Consider the following 19,273-nt stretch of genomic DNA (forward strand, 5'->3'; position numbering starts at 1 on the left):
TAGCTCTACGTGAATATAAGTTGGGCCTGTAGCTCGGCGATCCAGAGCATTGACGTTTTGGGCTTAGGCCGTCGAAATGGGTCGGTCTATGGCTTGATGATATTAACCATTGATCTAATAGGTCGGGTCGAACCAACGGGCCATTGGACCTGACTGGTTCTGGTCGAAATTTGAATCCATGGAGCAGATCTTGGCCTAAGGTTTGACCAAAAAAAAAAAAAATGGACCACTAGATCAACGGTTAAGATCGTCAAACAACGGGTCGAAGTAGTGTCCATCTGATTGTAATAATGTTGTTATATTAATTAGTATAACAACCAATTAAGTTTTCTGAGCCATGTGGCTGTGAAAGAACCAATTTATACGCTATACATGTGTTAAAGAGGGCATATATGAGTGCCATTCAATCCATTGATTGGGTTAGCTTGGCTATACAAATGCTCTTGTTTGTCTTAGATTTAAAGACTACATGGGTGCTCAAAACCATGAGATCCAGGTCTTCATGAATGAGACCTAGACTTGTTTAACTCGGTTTGGTTACTTAGGACCATTGATAGCATTATTCCGGTTGGGCACAGTTTGGCTAATGACCCAAACACCAACAAGCTAGTTGGTGTCAAAGGCTACCCTACTGGGATGTATTGGTTTTATCTATGCAATCGATCCATTTTTATTTTATTTTTCACAATGAGCCATAGGGGTGTACATCGAGTCGAATCGGGTCGATTTAGTCTCAGCTCAACTCAACTCGGCCACTAACTGGCCTCAATGTGAACTCGACTCGGCTCGGTCTTCGAGCTTGACTGGCTAGCTCGGCTTGGCTTGGTTCGATCAGCAACTCAGGCCAGTTCAAGCTGATTTCACCTATGCAGCATTTTCACAAATACCTGGAGTGCACCTTCAAAATCTCACTGCATTTGAGATAGCAAAAATGATTTTATAGTTATTTTATCAAACACCTAAGCAACATAAAAATTAAGAAAAAAAAAAGAGTATTGGTCTCATATACATATCTTTCTTGTCACCTGTCAAACTTCATTGAGTCATTCCATCAAACACTTGGTGAGCAACATCAATATCAAAGTAACCGAGTCACTATATTGGTTCGATCCGAGTTCGATTTGAGTTGAGTTCGATCTAAGTTGAGTCAAGTCGACTTGGGGCCAACTTGAACTCGGCTCGAACTCATTTTCAAGCTCAAAAAATCAACCTAAGTCGGCTTGAACTTAGCTTCGAGCCGAGTTGAATCAAGCTTTTTTGAGTCGAGTCAGGCGAGCTAATTGAGCTAGCTCGGTTTGTGCACACCTCTAGTAAGCCATGAAAATTAACGCAGATGCAAATCTCAGGTGAATCAGACTGCATAAAGGAAAAGTGTGTTGGTTGAATGTCTTATATTAAAAACTTCTTAGGGCCAATGTAATGTTTATTTGCCATCTAACATGTTAATAATAATGTCACATGGAAGTAGGGAAAACGATTTATTACAACTTTTGTTAATGTCAAGAAACTTTCAATGGTGAGCGTTAAAGCCCTGTTGTGTTCCTATGGTGTGGTCCACCTGAGATTTGGATCTACCTTATTTTTGGGCTTATAACTTAAAATGATACGGAAAAAATGAATGGACGGCGGGGATAAAACACATACATCATGGTGGGCCCACAGAGCTTTGACATCAGCTAGCAGGCGGGCGTTGGGTCACCAAATAAGCCGCGTCCGTTCCCGTCGGGGATAACATATAGCCTCTTCGTCGCCCCTCTTCTTGCTTGGAAGGTACTCAAAGCACCCCGGAGAAACGAGATCGCAAGACTCACTCAGAGAGAGAGAGAGAGAGAGAGAGAGATGGAGAGATTGCAGAGGATATTCTCAGGAGCAGGTGGTATGGGACACCCACCTCCTGATTCTCCCCTTCTTGATTCATCTGAGCAGGTTTACATCTCCTCCCTCGCCCTTCTCAAGATGCTCAAACACGGTACTCTCTCTCTCTCTCTCTCTCTCTCTCTCTCTCTCTCTCTCTCTCTCCAAAACTAGGCAAATATATATATATATATAAAATTCTCGCCACAAGATTTTTTTTTTTTTTTGGAGTGCTTGACGTCCATTATCAGAACTTTAGTTTTTCTTCAAGATCATTTTCTTTCCGTAGATCAGGGTTCTCTATTGTGTTGATTGGGTTTTGGCTGAGAAAGTTAGGGTTTCTTGATGAAACAGGAAGAGCTGGGGTTCCTATGGAAGTCATGGGATTGATGCTTGGTGAGTTTGTTGATGAGTATACCGTCCGTGTTGTGGATGTCTTCGCCATGCCGCAGAGTGGTACTGGTGTCAGTGTTGAGGCTGTCGATCATGTCTTCCAGACCAACATGCTTGATATGCTTAAGCAGACTGGCAGGTTTTTCACTCCCTCCCTCTGTCACTCTGTCTATCTACGTCAATTTCATCTTTTGATCTGATTTAGAACTGCATGATGTGATTGCTTTTCCGGGTTGTGGATTTCAACTGTGCTTATCCACCCTCTTACTGTCCGCTATCTGGGATTTCTAGTTAGATTTGAAAATCCAGAATCACAGGCAGACAACTAAATATTTTATTGCAACGAAATTGGACATGGCATTTGGGCTGTCCAGTAACTTCTATTCGTAGATCTCACTTACTGCACTATATTGCAATTGGCTTTGGCAGCACATCCAAATGGTACTTCAAATTGGAAACTGGATATGAAAGAAGACAATTGTCTGAATCTTAAGAATTTTTCAAGCTGAATGTGACCTTCTTTATGGGTGGCAATGTGTCGGATCTGGGTCAGGTCGGGTTCAGCCTGGGCCCTACCCATTTATTATACAAGCCAAGAATTCCTGCCCCAATTTGACATGTGACCCATTACCCTTTGGCCCAACCCAAGCTGCCTAAAATTCAGCAAGTGCAAGCCTGATCAGACCTGAACCATTTAATTGCAATTGGGTCAGGGGAAGCCCAATACGGTACGATCACACGTGTGTTTAAGAATGGAACACGAGGTTAAAGGTATGCCTAGTATACATACAAACATGTATACATCACATGGATCTCTCTATACTAATCATCTATTAATTTGTTTTGGGTTTTGTGCCGGGTCGAATTGGGTTGTCTAGCCCAGCCCCTGCATTAGCTATATAGGTGGGTTGAGTCGGGTCTGATAGGGTTCAAGCCAAGCCCAAGCCATTTATTTAAACGGTCTCATATCTAGCCTTGGCCTGACCTACTAAACATCTAGCTTGATCCAAACCCACCTCAGAAGTGGGTTGGGCTAGTTAACCTGCAGGCTGACCCGACCCATTGCTACCCCAATTAGGGAAAGTTTGGATGGTATATTGTATCAATATTTCTTATTTCCCAATCGCCCTGTCAAGGCACCTTTTTCTTCTTTTTATTTCCTTGGCAGCTATAAGATATTGCACCCATAGTGTGTATCTAATGCAGGGACATTTTCACACCGAGCTCAAGTGGGGTAGCCTGTGGGATGCGGGGACACACTCGGGGTGGGTAGCCCATGTGAGGCGGGTGGCTCGTGTGAGGTAGCACCCATGTAATGTGGGGCCCACGAGGAGGGTTCAGCCGAGGTCCTAACCCATGCGATGTGGGGCCTGGGCTATAAGATAAAGGGATTGATTCGCCATGCTCTATTAGTTTGAGCTTTTAGAGCAAGTGGTTAATTATCCCGCATCAAAGTGGTATTAGAGCGGGAGGTCTCATGTTTGAGACTCATCACCAGGAGTGATTAATGCATGAGCATTTTCACACCGGGCTCGAGTGAGGTAGCTCGTGGGATGCGGGGACACACTCGGGGTGGGCAGCCTATGTGAGGCGGTACCCATGTGATGTAGGGCTCACGAGGGGGGGTTGTCTGAGGTCCTAACCCATGCGATGTGGGGCTGGGCTATGAGATAAAAGGGATTGATTTGCCATGCTCTATCAGTTCGAGCTTTTAGAGCAAGTGATTAATTGTCCTGCATTAGTATCCTTGTAGATGTTACCAAGCAAATTAGATGGAAATTTAAAAGTCTCTACTTCTCACTTTGGAATAGGGTAATAAATATAATTTGTAATAATCCCTTTATCAAAGTGGTGCCAAGCCTCCAATGATGGAAGTTGACAATCTATTCCAAATGTCTTTGACCATTTCCCAACAATATTGGAAGAATGTCAGTGTAAAGTTATTCAACTCTAGAGCTTTGTCTTGCCCAAGCTTCCTTAAAGGATCTTTCAAACCATACAGATCCGCCATACCACACATGCAGAATGGAATTGTAGACCATCTTCCTTTGAGTAGAGATGATTGAGGATGGTGGATGCTGTCATTTCTTCTGTCTCAATCGCGTCTTCAGTTGAGATTTTACGAACCTTTACCCTTGATTTGTAGTTATCTCTTTTTCTCACATTCTCCATATTATGATATAAGGCCATATTTGCATCTCCCTCTCCTAACCGTGTAATGTTGATCTTCGCCTCCATCGTATCTCCTAAACTTTAATGTTATCTTGGAATTCGTTTCTCAAGACCACATCTCATACTTGACTATTAGATGATTCACCGTCCTCTCCCTCATTGATGGCCAACAGATACGTTCCATTCTACTATTTCAACTTGCCTTTTTAGGAATTGCACCTTACAATTTAAGCCAATTGGAACCAACTTTGAACTTCACATTTAGATGGCCACTTGTTATTAAGATCTTTAAAACCCAGGGTAACTAGTCACCCTATTTTAGCTAGAAAGGAGAAGCCAAGAAGGTCGAAAGGACTACTAGAAGATTCTAAAAGGATTGGTTTGTGATCTGAGGCCAATCTTGTAATGATTGACTGCAAAAAGCGTTATCATGTTTCTACACCGGATTGTCACTAAACCATGTCAAGCTTGTAATGTGCCGACCTTTATTAGTTGTTGAACCAGACTGTGAACTTGACTCCTTGGAATTTCTACTCCTTATCAACCTTCCAAATGGAAATCTGACTGTTAAAATCCCCTCAAGACAATGGTAACTGCCATGTTGGTGAAATTGAGTTCAGTTCAACCAATGATCCTCTTTTATTGGTTATTGTTGCCCATGCTTATGTGAGTTCTAATGGATTTTGAGGTTGTTTTAGTAGCTTGTGGTGGGATTAGAAGTTACTTACTATGACTTCATAGTTCTTTGGACTGTTTTGAGTTTTTTTTTTTTTTTTTAATTTTTTTTAATTTTTTTTTTTTTTTTGAGAGATGACTGTTTTGAGTTTTGATAACTTGCTTTTGGTAACAAAACAGAAGTTGGAAGGAATTGAGGTTGGGCAGTTTAACTAGGATTGGTTAAAAAAATGAAGAGCAACGGCTAATAGGCGATAGGTAGCTGGTATTTTGTGGAGATTCTATAATGCAGGGGCATTTTCACAGTGGGGTCACCTGTGGGATGCAGGGACACACTCGGGGTGGGAGACTCATGTGATTTGGGGCTCACGGGGGAGGTCTCGTATTCGAGACTTCTCACCAAGGATGATTAATGCGCATTTCACACCGGGCTCGAGTGGGGTAGCCCATGGGATGTGGGGACACACTCAGGGTGGGTAGCCTATGTGATTTGGGGCTCATTAATGGGGTTCGGCCGAGGTCCTAAACCTATGAGATGTGGGGCCTGGGCTATGAGATAAAGAGATTTATTCGCCATACTCTAACAGTTTGAGCTTTTAGAGTAAGTGGTTAATTGTCCTGCGTCAAATTGGTATCAGAGCGGGAGGTCTTGTGTTCGAGCCTCCTCACCGGGGGTGATTTATGCAGGGGCATTTTCACATCGAGCTCAAGTGGGGTCGCTTGTGGGATGCAGGGGCACACTCGGGGTGGGTGATCCATGTGATTTGGGGCCCACAGGGGAGGTCTCGTGTTTGAGACTCCTCACCGGAGGTGATTAATGCGCATTTCACACCAGGCTCAAGTGGGGTAGCCCATGGGATGCGGGGACACACTCGGGGTGGACGGCCCATGTGATTTGGGGCTCACGAAGGGAGTTCGGATGAGGTCCTAAACCCATGAGATGTGGGGCCTGGGCTATGAGATAAAGGGATTAATTCGCCATACTCTAACAGTTCGAGCTTTTAGAGCAAGTGGTTAATTGTCCTGCATCATTTTAGTGTTGTTGGGGTCTTTAAATTCCTTTTTTAAGGAGTTGATGGACTGACTGTTCGTGCTGTACTTCTCTGCTGCCATCAAGGAATTTTTGAAATTTTTGTTGCTTTCTCCTTTGTTGTTCTAGCATTTTCATCAAAAGCTGAGGTTACTTGGGGTGTTTCCTTGCAAATTCTAGTAGACTTGCTTTTGATGATTGGTATTTGTCTCTTTTGCTTAATAGAATCTTTGGTTGCCCATTAAAAAAATGTTGATGCAAATACGAGAGGTGGACTTAAACCTAAGGGAAGGAGCTGGCTTTGATGACTATCTATGAGAGTTCCAGGGGCTGTTGACTGTCATGGGCCATGATAGTAGCAAAGTAGGATGTAGAGGTCTCCACACAAGTTAAAACAGTGTGGAGGGATAGTTTCAAGAGTTTTGGGATTGAAACTAAAGGACTTCCTAGGTGTTGGCAAACTAAAGAAAGAAGTGCTTAATGTTCCTTTGGAGGCCAAAATGCTGACATTGCCAATCTTGTGCATTAGGATTCCAGTACATTAGAGGCTTGCTCAAGCTGGAATTCAGTAATATTCTCACAAGCAATGAGATCTCATTTGGACAAAAATCTAGAGTAGCTTGGCTCAAAGGTGGGGTAAAAACACCTTGTACTTTTATCAGTTTGCCAACACAAGAAGTATAAACCGTATCACTAAGTGTATGGGTGGATGGTAGTTTTATGCAGTGTTCGAAATATCAGTATCGTGTTACGTATCGTACCCTTGGGATACGGATACGTATCGATTATCGCATGGGATATATCGGTTGTATCGCGTAATGTATCGCTGTTGTTGGAAACATGGGGAAATTGGTCGAATTTTTCAATGAAACTTCAATGATTGTTAAAAGAGACATCAACACACATTTATAAATCAAAATATTACAAAAAATAAGTGCACATAATAGGTTTTCTTTGCATGGAGTCCTAATCCATGCATTGTCTAATTGAATTGATGTAAGTATATTCAAAGTCTATTCATATAGTTTATAAATGTAAGAAGACGTGTGGAAACACAAATAATACATTCAAAAGCAAAAGAAGAATCACTAGATTGGGTTATATACATGTTTGATTTTACGTTTAGACACAAGGATTGCAACCGATTTGCAAGAAAGTGGGAAATTTTTATTTTTTTTAATTTTAATTTTAATTTTTATAAATTTTTCACGACTCGGCCCATCTCCTCCAAATCTCGAAATCGAAGCTCCCAATCCATGATTTTTTATGCAAAACATGAAAAACCATGGATTTGCAACAATTTGACATTGATTTATAGAAAAAAAAAAAAGGATTGAAAATCGAAAATGCTCACCAGATCGAACATGTGAGATATATCGCACTACTTGTGAGTTTCGTATCGCACAGGTGGGATACAAGATATATCGTGGGGTGGGATATATCGGCCGATATCGTCGATATTTAAAACACTGGTTTTATGAAATGACAACAATAAAATTGAACATTTGGTTGTCTTTTTTTTTGTTTGTCACTTTTATTCGCATGGAAATTTCAAAGGGATCACACTATATGGCATTGCCTTTGGCACTTTTACCTTTACGTAACGGCCTTTACGGCCCCATAACGGCCGTTACGAGTTACGACGCACCATGAGCTAAATAGGTGGCGTTTCCTATGGAGAGATGTAGTGCCAGGGCCTAAGCATTTAATGATATAGTTATGCAAAGTGTGAGTGCAAGCAACAATCAATTCTGGTGCGGGAAGTGTCTATTTCAAACTGTTAGCAAGTACAAATGGCCAAGAAGTAGAAGTGGGGGAACATGAGTCTGAACTATGATGTAAAGCAGCAAAGTCACCCTTAGAAGGTTCATGTGACAAAAGTTCATGATGGCTTATATCATAAATCTTGGGAGGTGCTAAAAAGTGATCTCATGTTGGCTCTTGAAGAGTTATATGGTAGTTGTCATATTCATGAAGGTGTCAATTCCACTTTTATTAGACTTAGGCAGAAGAAAAACACAAAATTCATTTGTTGAAGTGGGAGGAAGTGTGTAAACCTATGGATCAGGAGCGCATGCAGGTTTAAGGAGCTTGGAAAGTATGTATATGGAGTTGCTAGGAAAGTTGATACGAGGGTTTGGGGTTGAGGAGGGTAGTTTTTGGAGAGAAGTGATATGTAAGAAGTATGGGATAGAGGGAGGGGGTAGATGGACATAATCCTCTTCGTTATATCGAGCTTTATCACTTTGGAAAGCGGTGGTCTTGGTGAAAAATAAGTTTTGGGAGTGAGTAGGTTTTTCTTTGGGTTCCGAAGAAAATATAACACTTTGGGAGGATGTAAGGCTTGGTAATTAGAAGTTGAGTTTAGGGTTTTGCTGATTAGTAGGTATCTGTATAGATGCAAATGTCACAATGAATCATTGTTTCTCTTGCTGAGGTGAGGAAACTGTTTGGGCTCCTTGTAAAAGAAATCTAAATGATGAAGAGGTGGAAAACTTTCTCAGACTTCTAGAGATGTTATATAAGGTTCATCCCTTACCTGCAGAAGTAGATTTGATGATGTGGTTAAATGAAAAGTTAGGCAAGTTCTTGGTAAAAAATTTCTATATGATGATTGTTGGAGGGCCTTTTGAGCATGGAGAGTCTCACAGGCGATATAGGGCTCCTTCAAAGGCGGCAACCCTAGCTTGGTTAGTGGGAAGAAACAAGATCCTACGATCAATAATCTGCGGAAGCATCAAATGATTATTCCTATATGTGTTTGATGTGCTATATGGATGAAGAATCAATCAATCATCTTTTCATTGATTGTCCTTTTGCCACAAAGATGTGGGGGTATTTCTTCTCTTTGTTTGAAGTTTCTTGGGATCTCCCACAATCTATTGAGCAATTCTTCTTAGCCTGGCATGGGGGTGGTAATGGCGAAGTAGGAAAGCAAAGTTGGCGTATTTCTCTTCTTGCAGGGATTTGAGGCATATGGATGTAAAGAAGCAATCATTATTTTAGGAATCAAAAGGGGCAAGCATAAGAGGTTTTTAGTAGGGCAGAATAAATGTAATAGAATGGGCAAGGGCAACAAATTCTATAGAGATTGATCTTTTTCCTGCCTCGTGGCTAGAGTTGTAAACTTTTTTTTTTTTTGCTTTCTGCTTTCTTTATAATTCTTTTGGCTTCGGCCTTTTATCAATAAAATGATCTTCGTTTTTTTAAAAAAATCCCCAAGGAGGGTGCTATGGAAACTAAGGATGTTCTCTTGAAACGCATGGTTGGTGGCTTTTATGAGATTTTGATTGAAGCCCTTTATTGCATGGGCATTTTCACACCAGGCTCAAGTAGGATGGCCTGTGGGATGCAGGGGCACACTTGGGGTGGGCGGCCAATGTGAGGCTGGTGGCTTGTGTGAGGCGAGCCCTACCCGTATTACGCAAAACCCATGTGATGTGGGGCCCATGAGGGGGGTTCGGCCGATGACCTAACCCATGGAATGTGGGGCCTGTGCTATGAGATAAAGGGATTGATTCGCCACGCTCTATCAATTTGAGCTTTTAGAGCAAGTGGTTAGTTGTCATCCATCACCCTTACTTACAGACTCAAATATGTCATGTGCTTCCTTGTAACGTTATTTTGGGGCCCATTCGAGATGGATAGGCTAACTATGAGTGGTATTCTTGTTGCAAACGAGGGTGTTGATTCAAGAAAAGGTGAATAATTGAGCACAATTGGTGAAGCCGAAATGGGGAAAGCTTATGACATGGTGGATTCATCTTTCCTTAAAAAAAAGAAAAAAAAAAAAACTCAAAAGAATGAGGTTTTATACCAATTGGAGGGAGCAGATAGAAGCTTGTATATTGATGTTCATTCCTCTCTTTTTATCAACAGCTCCTTTGAGGTTTCTTCAAGAGTTCCAAGTGGCCTCCATCATGGGGATGCTCTCTTTGGTGAACCGCTAGTCATTGGGTCCAATCCGGGCATCCTCAAATGTTTCTCGGTTGATGCTACTAGTGTTCCAATTCTGCATCATCAATTTGCAGATGATAGCATTCTCTTTTGCAAAGTCTTTCACTCTCAAGTTGGAATTATTAAAACTACTCTATGTTTTGTGGCTACCTCAGGTCTCCGGATTACATTTAGCAACAATGTCATTGTGGGGGGTGGGAATTGAATCAAATGAGGTGGGCATACTTGCATGTCTTGAGGTTTGTGGAGTGGCCTCGTTCCCTATGAATTACCTTGCCTCCCTTCTAGGGTCAATCCGAGTCACTATCCACGTGGGACTCGTTGATTGAGTGGTTTAGAAGAAAAAGCTGTGATGTGTAAAAGATTGTATCTCTTGTTTTGGAATCACGTTTTTCTTATTAAATTGGTCCTCTAATCTTCCTACTTATTACCTATCGCTTGTCACAATCCCAGCCAAATTGAGGAATAACTTTGGAAAATCCAAAGATATTTTTCATGGGAAGTTTGCAGAGAGGTCTTACAGTTCCATATCATTAGTTGGGAAGGTGTCCAAAAGCCAGAGGAAGAAGGTTGGATTGGCATAAGTAGAATCGAGGGAAGGAATCGGTTGCTTTTAGTTAGTGGTTGTTGAGTGGGCTTGATGATAAGATTAAGGGGGGAATCAAGGTTGATCGAATTGGAGTTTTACTGTATCAATGGACCCTGGTGGGTTCTCTGACTGGTTTGTGAGTGTCAATCAGTTCTCTAGTGGAAAGAATTGACTGCTTATAAGAAGGTAAAGCTGGTGGCTACAATCATAAATATGAATCTTTGTTGAGATTCCTGGCTCATCCAGCATCTCCCATGCTTATATCAATTTTGGAGGTTCTTGACAAGTCTAGGGAGTATTTTACTCAAATTCAAGTCCATTTAATCTCATCATCATCTAAACCATATCCCAAATACTTGGGGTCAGATACATGAATCCTATTATGCCATTTAATCTTTTCAGATATTCTAATATACCTGAGCAGAACTTGTGCCTTTCTTGTGTCTTAGTTGTTCCCTCCTTGTGGTTGACTTTTTTTTGACATATTAGCTTCACTATGCAACCTCATTTGTTGAAAGGAAAATTATGGATGTACACATATTTACTCTATAATTATACTAATACATACTGATTTTGCAATTAAAAATATACAACAAAATTTTAAATGCACTTACTTTTATACACAGTCAAATAGTCAACCAAAGATATCAATTGTATGACAAAATACCCTTTTCTATTTTAGAAAAGGAGTTACTTTATACATTCCTTATCTCTCACTCGTGTTTGAAATGGAACTCGGGCAAGGGAGGCTTGCAACGGTTCAAGTCTTCACATTTGCCAGTGGGTCAGGGCATTCACTGGGTTGGAACACTCCTAGCATTCCCAACCCCATTCATCTATCATTGCTAGGGCTACTCATGAGAAAGCGAGTTGCATCCCACTCTATCACAAGTCTAATTTGGCATGGGTACGCAATATCCAGGTTGTTCGTGTGCCAATCCAATTGGTCAATCCTTTTTAATCATCTATTTTCTGGTACATGTGTGGTCAGCCTGATAGGGCCCATGCCAAGGAGCACTCCTTTGTCCTTTTCTGGTGGAGGCCCATGTCCACCCAAGGTTACTGAAGGACCATCCATTGCTGAGTGCCAGCATGCATGGACCATGGTCCAAAACCGCCACCAAAATGGAGATTTGGAATGCTAATGTCTCCATTGAATATTGACTGTTGAATTTTAGTCATCAATTGTCCCTTTGAGTGTCCCCAGATAGTGTGGATCTCAGTTGGATGTGACTTTGGATCTTAGCCATCCATCAGCTATTCTTGCAGACATATGGTTTAATCATTGATCTTGGATGCATTTGGGCCTCCTATCCAATTTAACATAATGGTGGGTATGGTCGATGTCCACAATGGGCTCACTAGTTGAATGGCTTGGATTCCTGAAAGGTTGGTCACCTAAACGGTTGATTGACCATAGGAAAGCACTTTACCTGAGGCATAACATGACACCCTATCGTAAAGCACTGTACCTGAGGCATAACATGACACCTCAGTTAATGAAAGGGAGATGTTTGGTGCACAAGTGGAGTATGAGAACCATGCTTAAGGACTCACTATCACATGAACTTCTTTTGAAACAAAAATGGGTATGTTGGTCTCATACATTTGATATCTTTAGTTGATTACTTGACTAAACAAAAATGGGTACGAAAGTATGTATATTTTTAATTAGAAAATTAGTCAGTTTATTAGTGTACATCTGCAATCCTCCTGTTTAAACCTATCATCACACTACTGCTACAGTCTGGTAATCATTGACTAAGGGTAAAATACCCCTATCGACACTCCCGCAACACATTTCAAGGGTTAAAAGTTCTGTCATTCGCAAAGCTTTCCATATAAATCTCCAACTCTGAATCCTGTGGGGTTTTGGTTTGACAGCCGTCAGTGGTGGTTTCTGGGACAGGTTCCTCATTGTAAACTCAATGGAGTCCTCAAAGAAAAAGAAGTATCACAAGGTTTCCTCTCCTGTTTACTGGTTGAATGATATGTTGAATGAGTTCATATAATTTTAGCAGGAGACTATATGCAGTTTTTTGGATTTTTCAATAAAATATTACACTGCAAATATCGTAAAATAATTGTGGCAGTTGCATCTACTTCAATCTACTTGAGATTATGGTTTTTTTTTTTTTTTTTTTTTGTTGTAATTTGATGCTCTTGAAGGTTTCATTTTAGGGCCTGTTTGGTTTGATGTAATTGCATGTATTTTCATGTAATTTCTCTCAAATCGGCATTAAATGCATACATCAAACAACACCACATGCATTCGAAAGTGAAGAGGAGTTGCCCGGATCATATTTCATGATAATTCGAAGCCAAAGCTTGGTGGGCCCCACCATGATGTGTTATATCCACTCCAATCATTCATTAGTACAGATCATTTTAGGGCATGGGCCTAAAAATGAGGCAGATTCAAAGATCAAGTGAACCACACTACATAAAATACTGGAGATTGAATGCTGACCATTTAAATGTTCTTCCAATAGTGTGATCCACTTTAGCTTTGGATCTGTCTCATTTTTGGGGACATACCCTACAATGACCTGGCCAAATGAATGGACTGCGTGGATAAAACATATGCATCATGGTGGGACCCACAGAGCCCATATCGTTTTCTGTACCTAAAAGTTGCTGCTGTAAATGTCATACAGCATCCCTTCCATCACAAATTCCTATGTAATTAATGCTTAAAAAAAGTGTAAAATACACTGCAATTCCCCTGAAATACATCCAACCAAACAGACCCTTAATGTTGTTCAACAGTAACTGCTTGTGTTCATACAAATCTAGTCATGTTTACCTCTAATTCAATATGTGATCCGTTCTTGTTATTTTGCTGCATGGTATTACAGACCGGAGATGGTGGTAGGATGGTATCACTCCCATCCTGGCTTTGGCTGCTGGCTTTCTGGTGTGGACATAAATACACAACAGGTGGTGTATTTTCAGTTGATTCATTCTATTTTGATATCACAGCCTCTCCTTTTCCAAGGTTCTATGTGGTCCTTGAGTGGAACTAATGGTTTCTGCTCAAATTGCAAGTGCCCACATTTCAACTATTACTTGAGATGATGCCACTTGTGATATGGGGTGAAAAGTGCTTTCCGGTTTCAAATTTGAGAGTCATTGCCCTGCCCCAACAATCCTTCTCTTTTTGGTTGTAATTGAAATGAAATGGCTTATACTCTCTTATTTTTCTTTTTTATTGATAATAGCCGATACTCTCTTGATCTAGTATTAAATCATCTGGAGGTATGGATCGGTTGTAGTTATTTAACCATCTGCTGGCATTCAGCAGTAGGGAGTTTTGGCCAGTGTATCATCTAAAAGGACTTTCTTACCATCTTCTGTTTGATATTTTTTTATTCTAATGCTTGATCTTGTATTAATCCATCTGAAGTGCGTCTCTGCTGGCAGAGTTTTGAGGCTCTGAATCAAAGAGCTGTTGCAGTGGTGGTGGACCCAATCCAGAGTGTTAAAGGAAAGGTAGTGATCGATGCCTTCCGTCTGATCAACCCGCAGACCATGATGCTAGGCCAAGAGCCACGCCAGACGACATCTAATGTTGGACATCTCAACAAGCCATCCATTCAGGTATGGGGCCCTTGACTAACAGGACTTGAGGAGGAACCAGTAACAGTATGTCTGAAAGATTATCTCTTGTTACCACCATGACCTTCTTTTATGACTTCTGCCAGGCATTGATTCATGGGTTGAACCGGCATTACTACTCAATTGCCATCAACTACAGGAAGAATGAATTGGAGGAGAAGATGTTGCTCAACTTACACAAGAAGAAGTGGACCGACGGCTTGACGCTTCAGCGATTTGACACTCATTCCAAAACCAACGAGCAGACGGTCCAAGTAAGCATTGCTTTTTTTTTTTTGACTATATTATTTTACTCTTATATAGATTGTTGTAAAATTAAAATGATGACCTTTTGTTTGCAAACTCAAATTTTAAGATCTAGAATGATTCTTTGGTAATTGAAAATTCAGAACTCTTACAAACTCTCACCTCTCTTGTGTGTAACTCAACGTGAGCAGGAGATGCTGAACCTGGCAATCAAATACAACAAAGCAGTTCAGGAAGAGGATGAGCTGCCTCCTGAGAAGCTCGCGATTGCGAATGTGGGCAGGCAGGATGCAAAGAAGCATTTGGAAGAGCACGTCTCAAATTTGATGTCATCAAACATAATTCAGACTCTTGGAACCATGCTAGACACTGTTGTATTCTAGAGTTGTTATCAGAAAAAAAAAAAAAAAACAAAACTTGGCTGTGCTTTGGTTAGTTGCATCGCTAGTTAACTGTCACTCTCTTTTCTAGTACTTGGTACATGACAAAACCCTGCCCCCTTCTTTTGGCTGCAAGTTGATTGAATTCGGATGGCTGATTGATGGTCCGGTTTGAATTGATCAGTCCATGCTGGAATAATGTTTGAATTTCCCCTTCCTCAGATATACAGGTAAACATATTTAAGCAATGCTCATAACCCACAACGGGTTGACCCCTCTTAATGTTTTTACACCTTTAGTGGTTTCTAATTTTTGCCCTTGAAAATAGGATGCAGTTTCCAGAGCAGAATGCTTGTAAAATAGGGTTTTTAGGAGATTAATTCTCTAATAGCAAATTCAATTCGCTGCCTGCAGATGTTAGGTGTTCTGCAGGTGATCAATTTTTTGGTGATTAAGTAGTTCTTCTCAAGTCCTACCTTCACCCAGATGATAACTTCAAACCTATTAATTGCATATGGCATCTATCCCGTCTCATAGGCTGGCTGGCTCCACCATGAGGATTGCCTAGTGCAAAAATCAGCCTAGCTACTCATCAAGTGGGTCACACACCGTACAAAAAATAATAATAATAAAAAGAACAAAAATCACAGCCATTGATAAATAGCAAAACATAAGTGTGGTCCACTCAATAAGTGGCTGTTGCTGAGTTTTCCAAAAGGTGATCCTCATGATGGAACCAACCTATTGAAGGGTTGGATATCATACATCCATGAAAGAGGTTGGAAGTTATCTGCTGGTTGGACTGTAACTTTTGATCCAACTGGTTGGACTTGAGTCTTCTTTAAACAGATGTCCTAGGTAGGAAGGCGACCCTATAGTTGAGCTCCAGCTCGAATGCCATTCTTATATGAGGCATGACCCTCTGAGGTAAGTGCTTATTTCGGATGATACTCTGGCCCTCAAAACTCTTTGTAAGATAATATTCGGTAGGTTACGAATGCACAAGCAGAATTTGCAATGACCACCGGTGAGAAAGTAGATTTTGGCCCAACAACTCTTGTGAAGGCTGTCTGCTGTTCGGTTTCAGTTGCAAATGGTGGGTGTGACCCAGATTCACCTTTAAAGTATACAATGTGTCGTCTGTTGTGACCTTGTTTCCCATTTGGTGCTCTGTGTTTGAACCTCTTATTGTATAAAACGTGGTGACTGCCGCCTACCCCACATTTAAGTGCCTCAACTTAGCTTCCAGGGGACGTTTGAGTATGATGTCAAGAAAGAAAATCCCACTAGAAAACTGGAACTATCAAAATAGGAAAACCTGTCAACTCTCTCAACCACTGTCAAGACCTTATTTTGTGGCCCAGGAGGCTGATGTCAGCTGTTAATGGGCGAGAGCTTTGAGTGGACCTGATCATGAGCACGCCGCGCCTCAATACTAACTTTTTAGTATTCAAAGTGGCGGGTGCAATCAAGGCATGCCCCAGTTGTAGCCTTACCTAACCAGAAGACTACATATAGATGTTGCCTGTGTAGTAGACATGTAAAAAATTATTATTAGAATAAAAAGAATATATTTGTAATGATAGTGGGAAATGCATCCGTTGATGCTTAAGTGCTAGCGGTTGGACAGTCTATTTTCCTAACCCAATCATACCACACAAATAATATTTTTTTAAATCAATATCCAACAGATTTGGATGGAAGAGAGTCGGTGCCACATCTAAAACTCACATAAGCCATAAAGAATATTCTCTTTTGACCCTTGGCCAACATATAAACAAATTTGGAAAAAAAATAAAAATTGATACTCTGTCAGAATGTGATGGATGATATGCAGGCACCATGAAATTATTCAAAAATTGCTTGCATGACAACTGAACTAAAAATTACGATTCTTTATTTATCTGACTATCAGATTGGCGGCATTTATTGGCCAGTTAAGAATGAAAAATATCCAATAGTCCTATTTCAACTAACAAGCATCCACACATCAGAGGTTAGGAACTGTGAATTAGTGACAGTGGGTTTCAAAATTCAGTCTGTTTAGTTTGATTTCATGCATGGCACATGTGCAATTAATGAGTGCTTGAGTATCAAGCGTCATAGACTGCCGGAGTATCAAATAATTCACACAGACAAAAAGAGATTGCTAATCGAACTAGTGGGCTTTTCCTTAATAAAAAAAGAAGAAAAGAAAAGAAAAGAGAAAGAGAAAAGAGAAAGAAAGGGGCCAGTTGGAGCCATTAAACATTTAATTACTGAGTCTTAAGTGCATGAAATGATGACCTTTTGACAAACACCCCCTTTCATCCCTCCTAATGGATCGGGGATAAGCCACTCTTCTTTTTTAAATTGGATGGTTTTATTTACTTATTTTAAAGCTTGCACATGAGGCCGGATGGGCCCACAGAATGGATGGGCCTGATTTGAAATTGCCTGAGCCACGTTCGCGTCCGGGGCGTTGAGGGCCGTAATGATTACCAGCTTCGGTGGCTTTACATGTGGAACGTGCTGTTTACACAATGCACAGGTGGGCCACATGTGGACTAGAAATTGACAGTTAAAAAAAAAGGTTGACCATTACACCACATCCAGGATTTTATTTTATTTTTTATTTTTGGGTTTCACACATCCAGGCAAGGCCCATCAGATTATCGGTTTGGATCATTGAAACATGTCCCCACTTAGATCGATGTTTAAACTCCTAACTGGTGGGGATGCAGAAATTGCAGCAATCAGACGGACCAGAACGTTCTTAGGAGATTGATCTAGTCATGGATGTCTAGGGTCATCCAATGATTGCAATTTCTGCATAGCAGTGGAAGAAGAGTGGCCCGGACCTAGGGGACGGTCCAGATAGATTATGTGGATGTCAACGAATCTGCATAGCCCACTAGATTATTTCTCCCAAAGGGAGGAGGGATTACATGATCTTCGACTAGATAGCATCTTGAGATTGTAAAAGTGGGGCCCATGATTTTGGTGAATCATACAGTCGATCTTGATGAGCCCCACTATTGCTGAACCACGCCCAAAATCTCCAAACTGAAAGATCCTAGCCATCCAATCTTTAGCCTTGTTTTCAATTGACTATGGACCGGCTCATCAATATGCAGGCGCCAAATGCAAGGGTTAAAATTATCCCATTGAGAAGACTTCTAGGCCATGGTCCATCCACTATGGGGGCATCAAACCAACGGCCTGGATTAACAAACCATGGGAATTACTCAGAGAAAAGGACCCCAGGATACTATGCATGTCTTCAGGTGCAGGATCATGTAATTTCTCTTGGGGATTACCATACCGTTCGTGTGGGGCCCACCCATGATGCGTACGGGGAATCTAGAAGTTTCTGGTGAGCATCCAGATGGTAACCGTACATCCCAAGATCATGTAATTATTCCTTTTGGTGCGTCCCAACTAAGTAACGTATCAGGTTGGATTTCGGATCTAGGCCTAACAATTGAGGGGTGCATCTAATGAACGGCTCTGATCGCACCCAGACATCACGATAGCCACACATCGAACGAACGAACGCCCCCTATCTGATCATTCCCATTTCTCATACAAATAACCGTATGAGGACACCCAAAAGCTGTGATTTTTGTGGCCCTCCCATCAACTGCTCAGTCTCCACATGTATCCATCATTTTCCAATAGCCACCCACGTGCAATGTACCTATCCTCTTTAAGCAATTACACCCTGGCACCACTCTAACGTGCACTGGCCACGATTCGATGATCCAGACCGTTGAATCATAACAAAATGCACTACCTTTGTTTCCGTTTGTTGAAAAAAAAATCCGGTCAACGCAAGTGCTGGATGCATTTTGGGTAGTGATGAGGGATTGCCATTGTACATTGTTCTAATAGTCAGAGAAAAATAAAGATTACCTTGAAATGACCAAAATGTCCCAGGGAATTTACCATTTGAGACCCAAAGATGACCGTTGGAGAGGCGGTCTTGGTCTTATCTTAATTCAAATTAGCAAATGGTCCCCTTCATTGCCATTCCTTTTCTCACCATCCCCAGATCTGCCTTGTGCAGTTTTATGGGCACAGGCACCCTTTTCTTTTTTCTCCCCGTACAGGAATCTAATCCTGCACGTGATCTGCACTGAACATTTTGGTGGGCCCCACCATTAATTGATCATTGCCCAGATGTCCCACTAATGAAACAGTCCTAAGCATCCAAATACGGCCTGGAAAGGGGCAGTTCGAAATGAAAATGATTCTACGGCGACAAACAGTGATTACAGTATCGACCATCTATGGTGGAGGCCAAAAAATGGTCTGGATCTTGTACACGTATGTGGTTAGAGTCATTGAAGAAAGGAATCCTCTTTACATAGGATCAAA

At 41.2% G+C, this 19,273-nt stretch overlaps 1 protein-coding gene across 1 annotated transcript; it reads left to right on the forward strand.

Moving 5' to 3' along the window:
• Positions 1-1,736: 1,736 nt before the first annotated feature.
• On the forward strand, positions 1,737-15,204 carry LOC131240788 (26S proteasome non-ATPase regulatory subunit 14 homolog). The gene is made up of 6 exons (XM_058239252.1): positions 1,737-1,969; positions 2,209-2,386; positions 13,529-13,610; positions 14,094-14,270; positions 14,375-14,542; positions 14,726-15,204. Exons 1-6 carry the CDS (start codon positions 1,840-1,842, stop codon positions 14,915-14,917), a joined length of 927 nt encoding a protein of 308 aa, XP_058095235.1. The 5' UTR covers positions 1,737-1,839; the 3' UTR covers positions 14,918-15,204.
• The last annotated feature ends 4,069 nt before the right edge of the window (positions 15,205-19,273 follow it).

Source organism: Magnolia sinica, chromosome 3 (genome assembly GCF_029962835.1).
Source record: "Magnolia sinica isolate HGM2019 chromosome 3, MsV1, whole genome shotgun sequence".
Taxonomy (NCBI): domain Eukaryota; kingdom Viridiplantae; phylum Streptophyta; class Magnoliopsida; order Magnoliales; family Magnoliaceae; genus Magnolia; species Magnolia sinica.

Bases quoted from the DNA above. Each gene is read 5' to 3' on its own strand.
- LOC131240788 (XM_058239252.1), top strand. From the start codon at position 1,840: ATGGAGAGATTGCAGAGGATATTCTCAGGAGCAGGTGGTATGGGACAC. The intron at 1,970-2,208 runs GTACTCTCTCTC...TTGATGAAACAG, and splicing joins TCTCAAGATGCTCAAACACG to GAAGAGCTGGGGTTCCTATG. The intron at 14,543-14,725 runs GTAAGCATTGCT...CAACGTGAGCAG, and splicing joins CCAACGAGCAGACGGTCCAA to GAGATGCTGAACCTGGCAAT.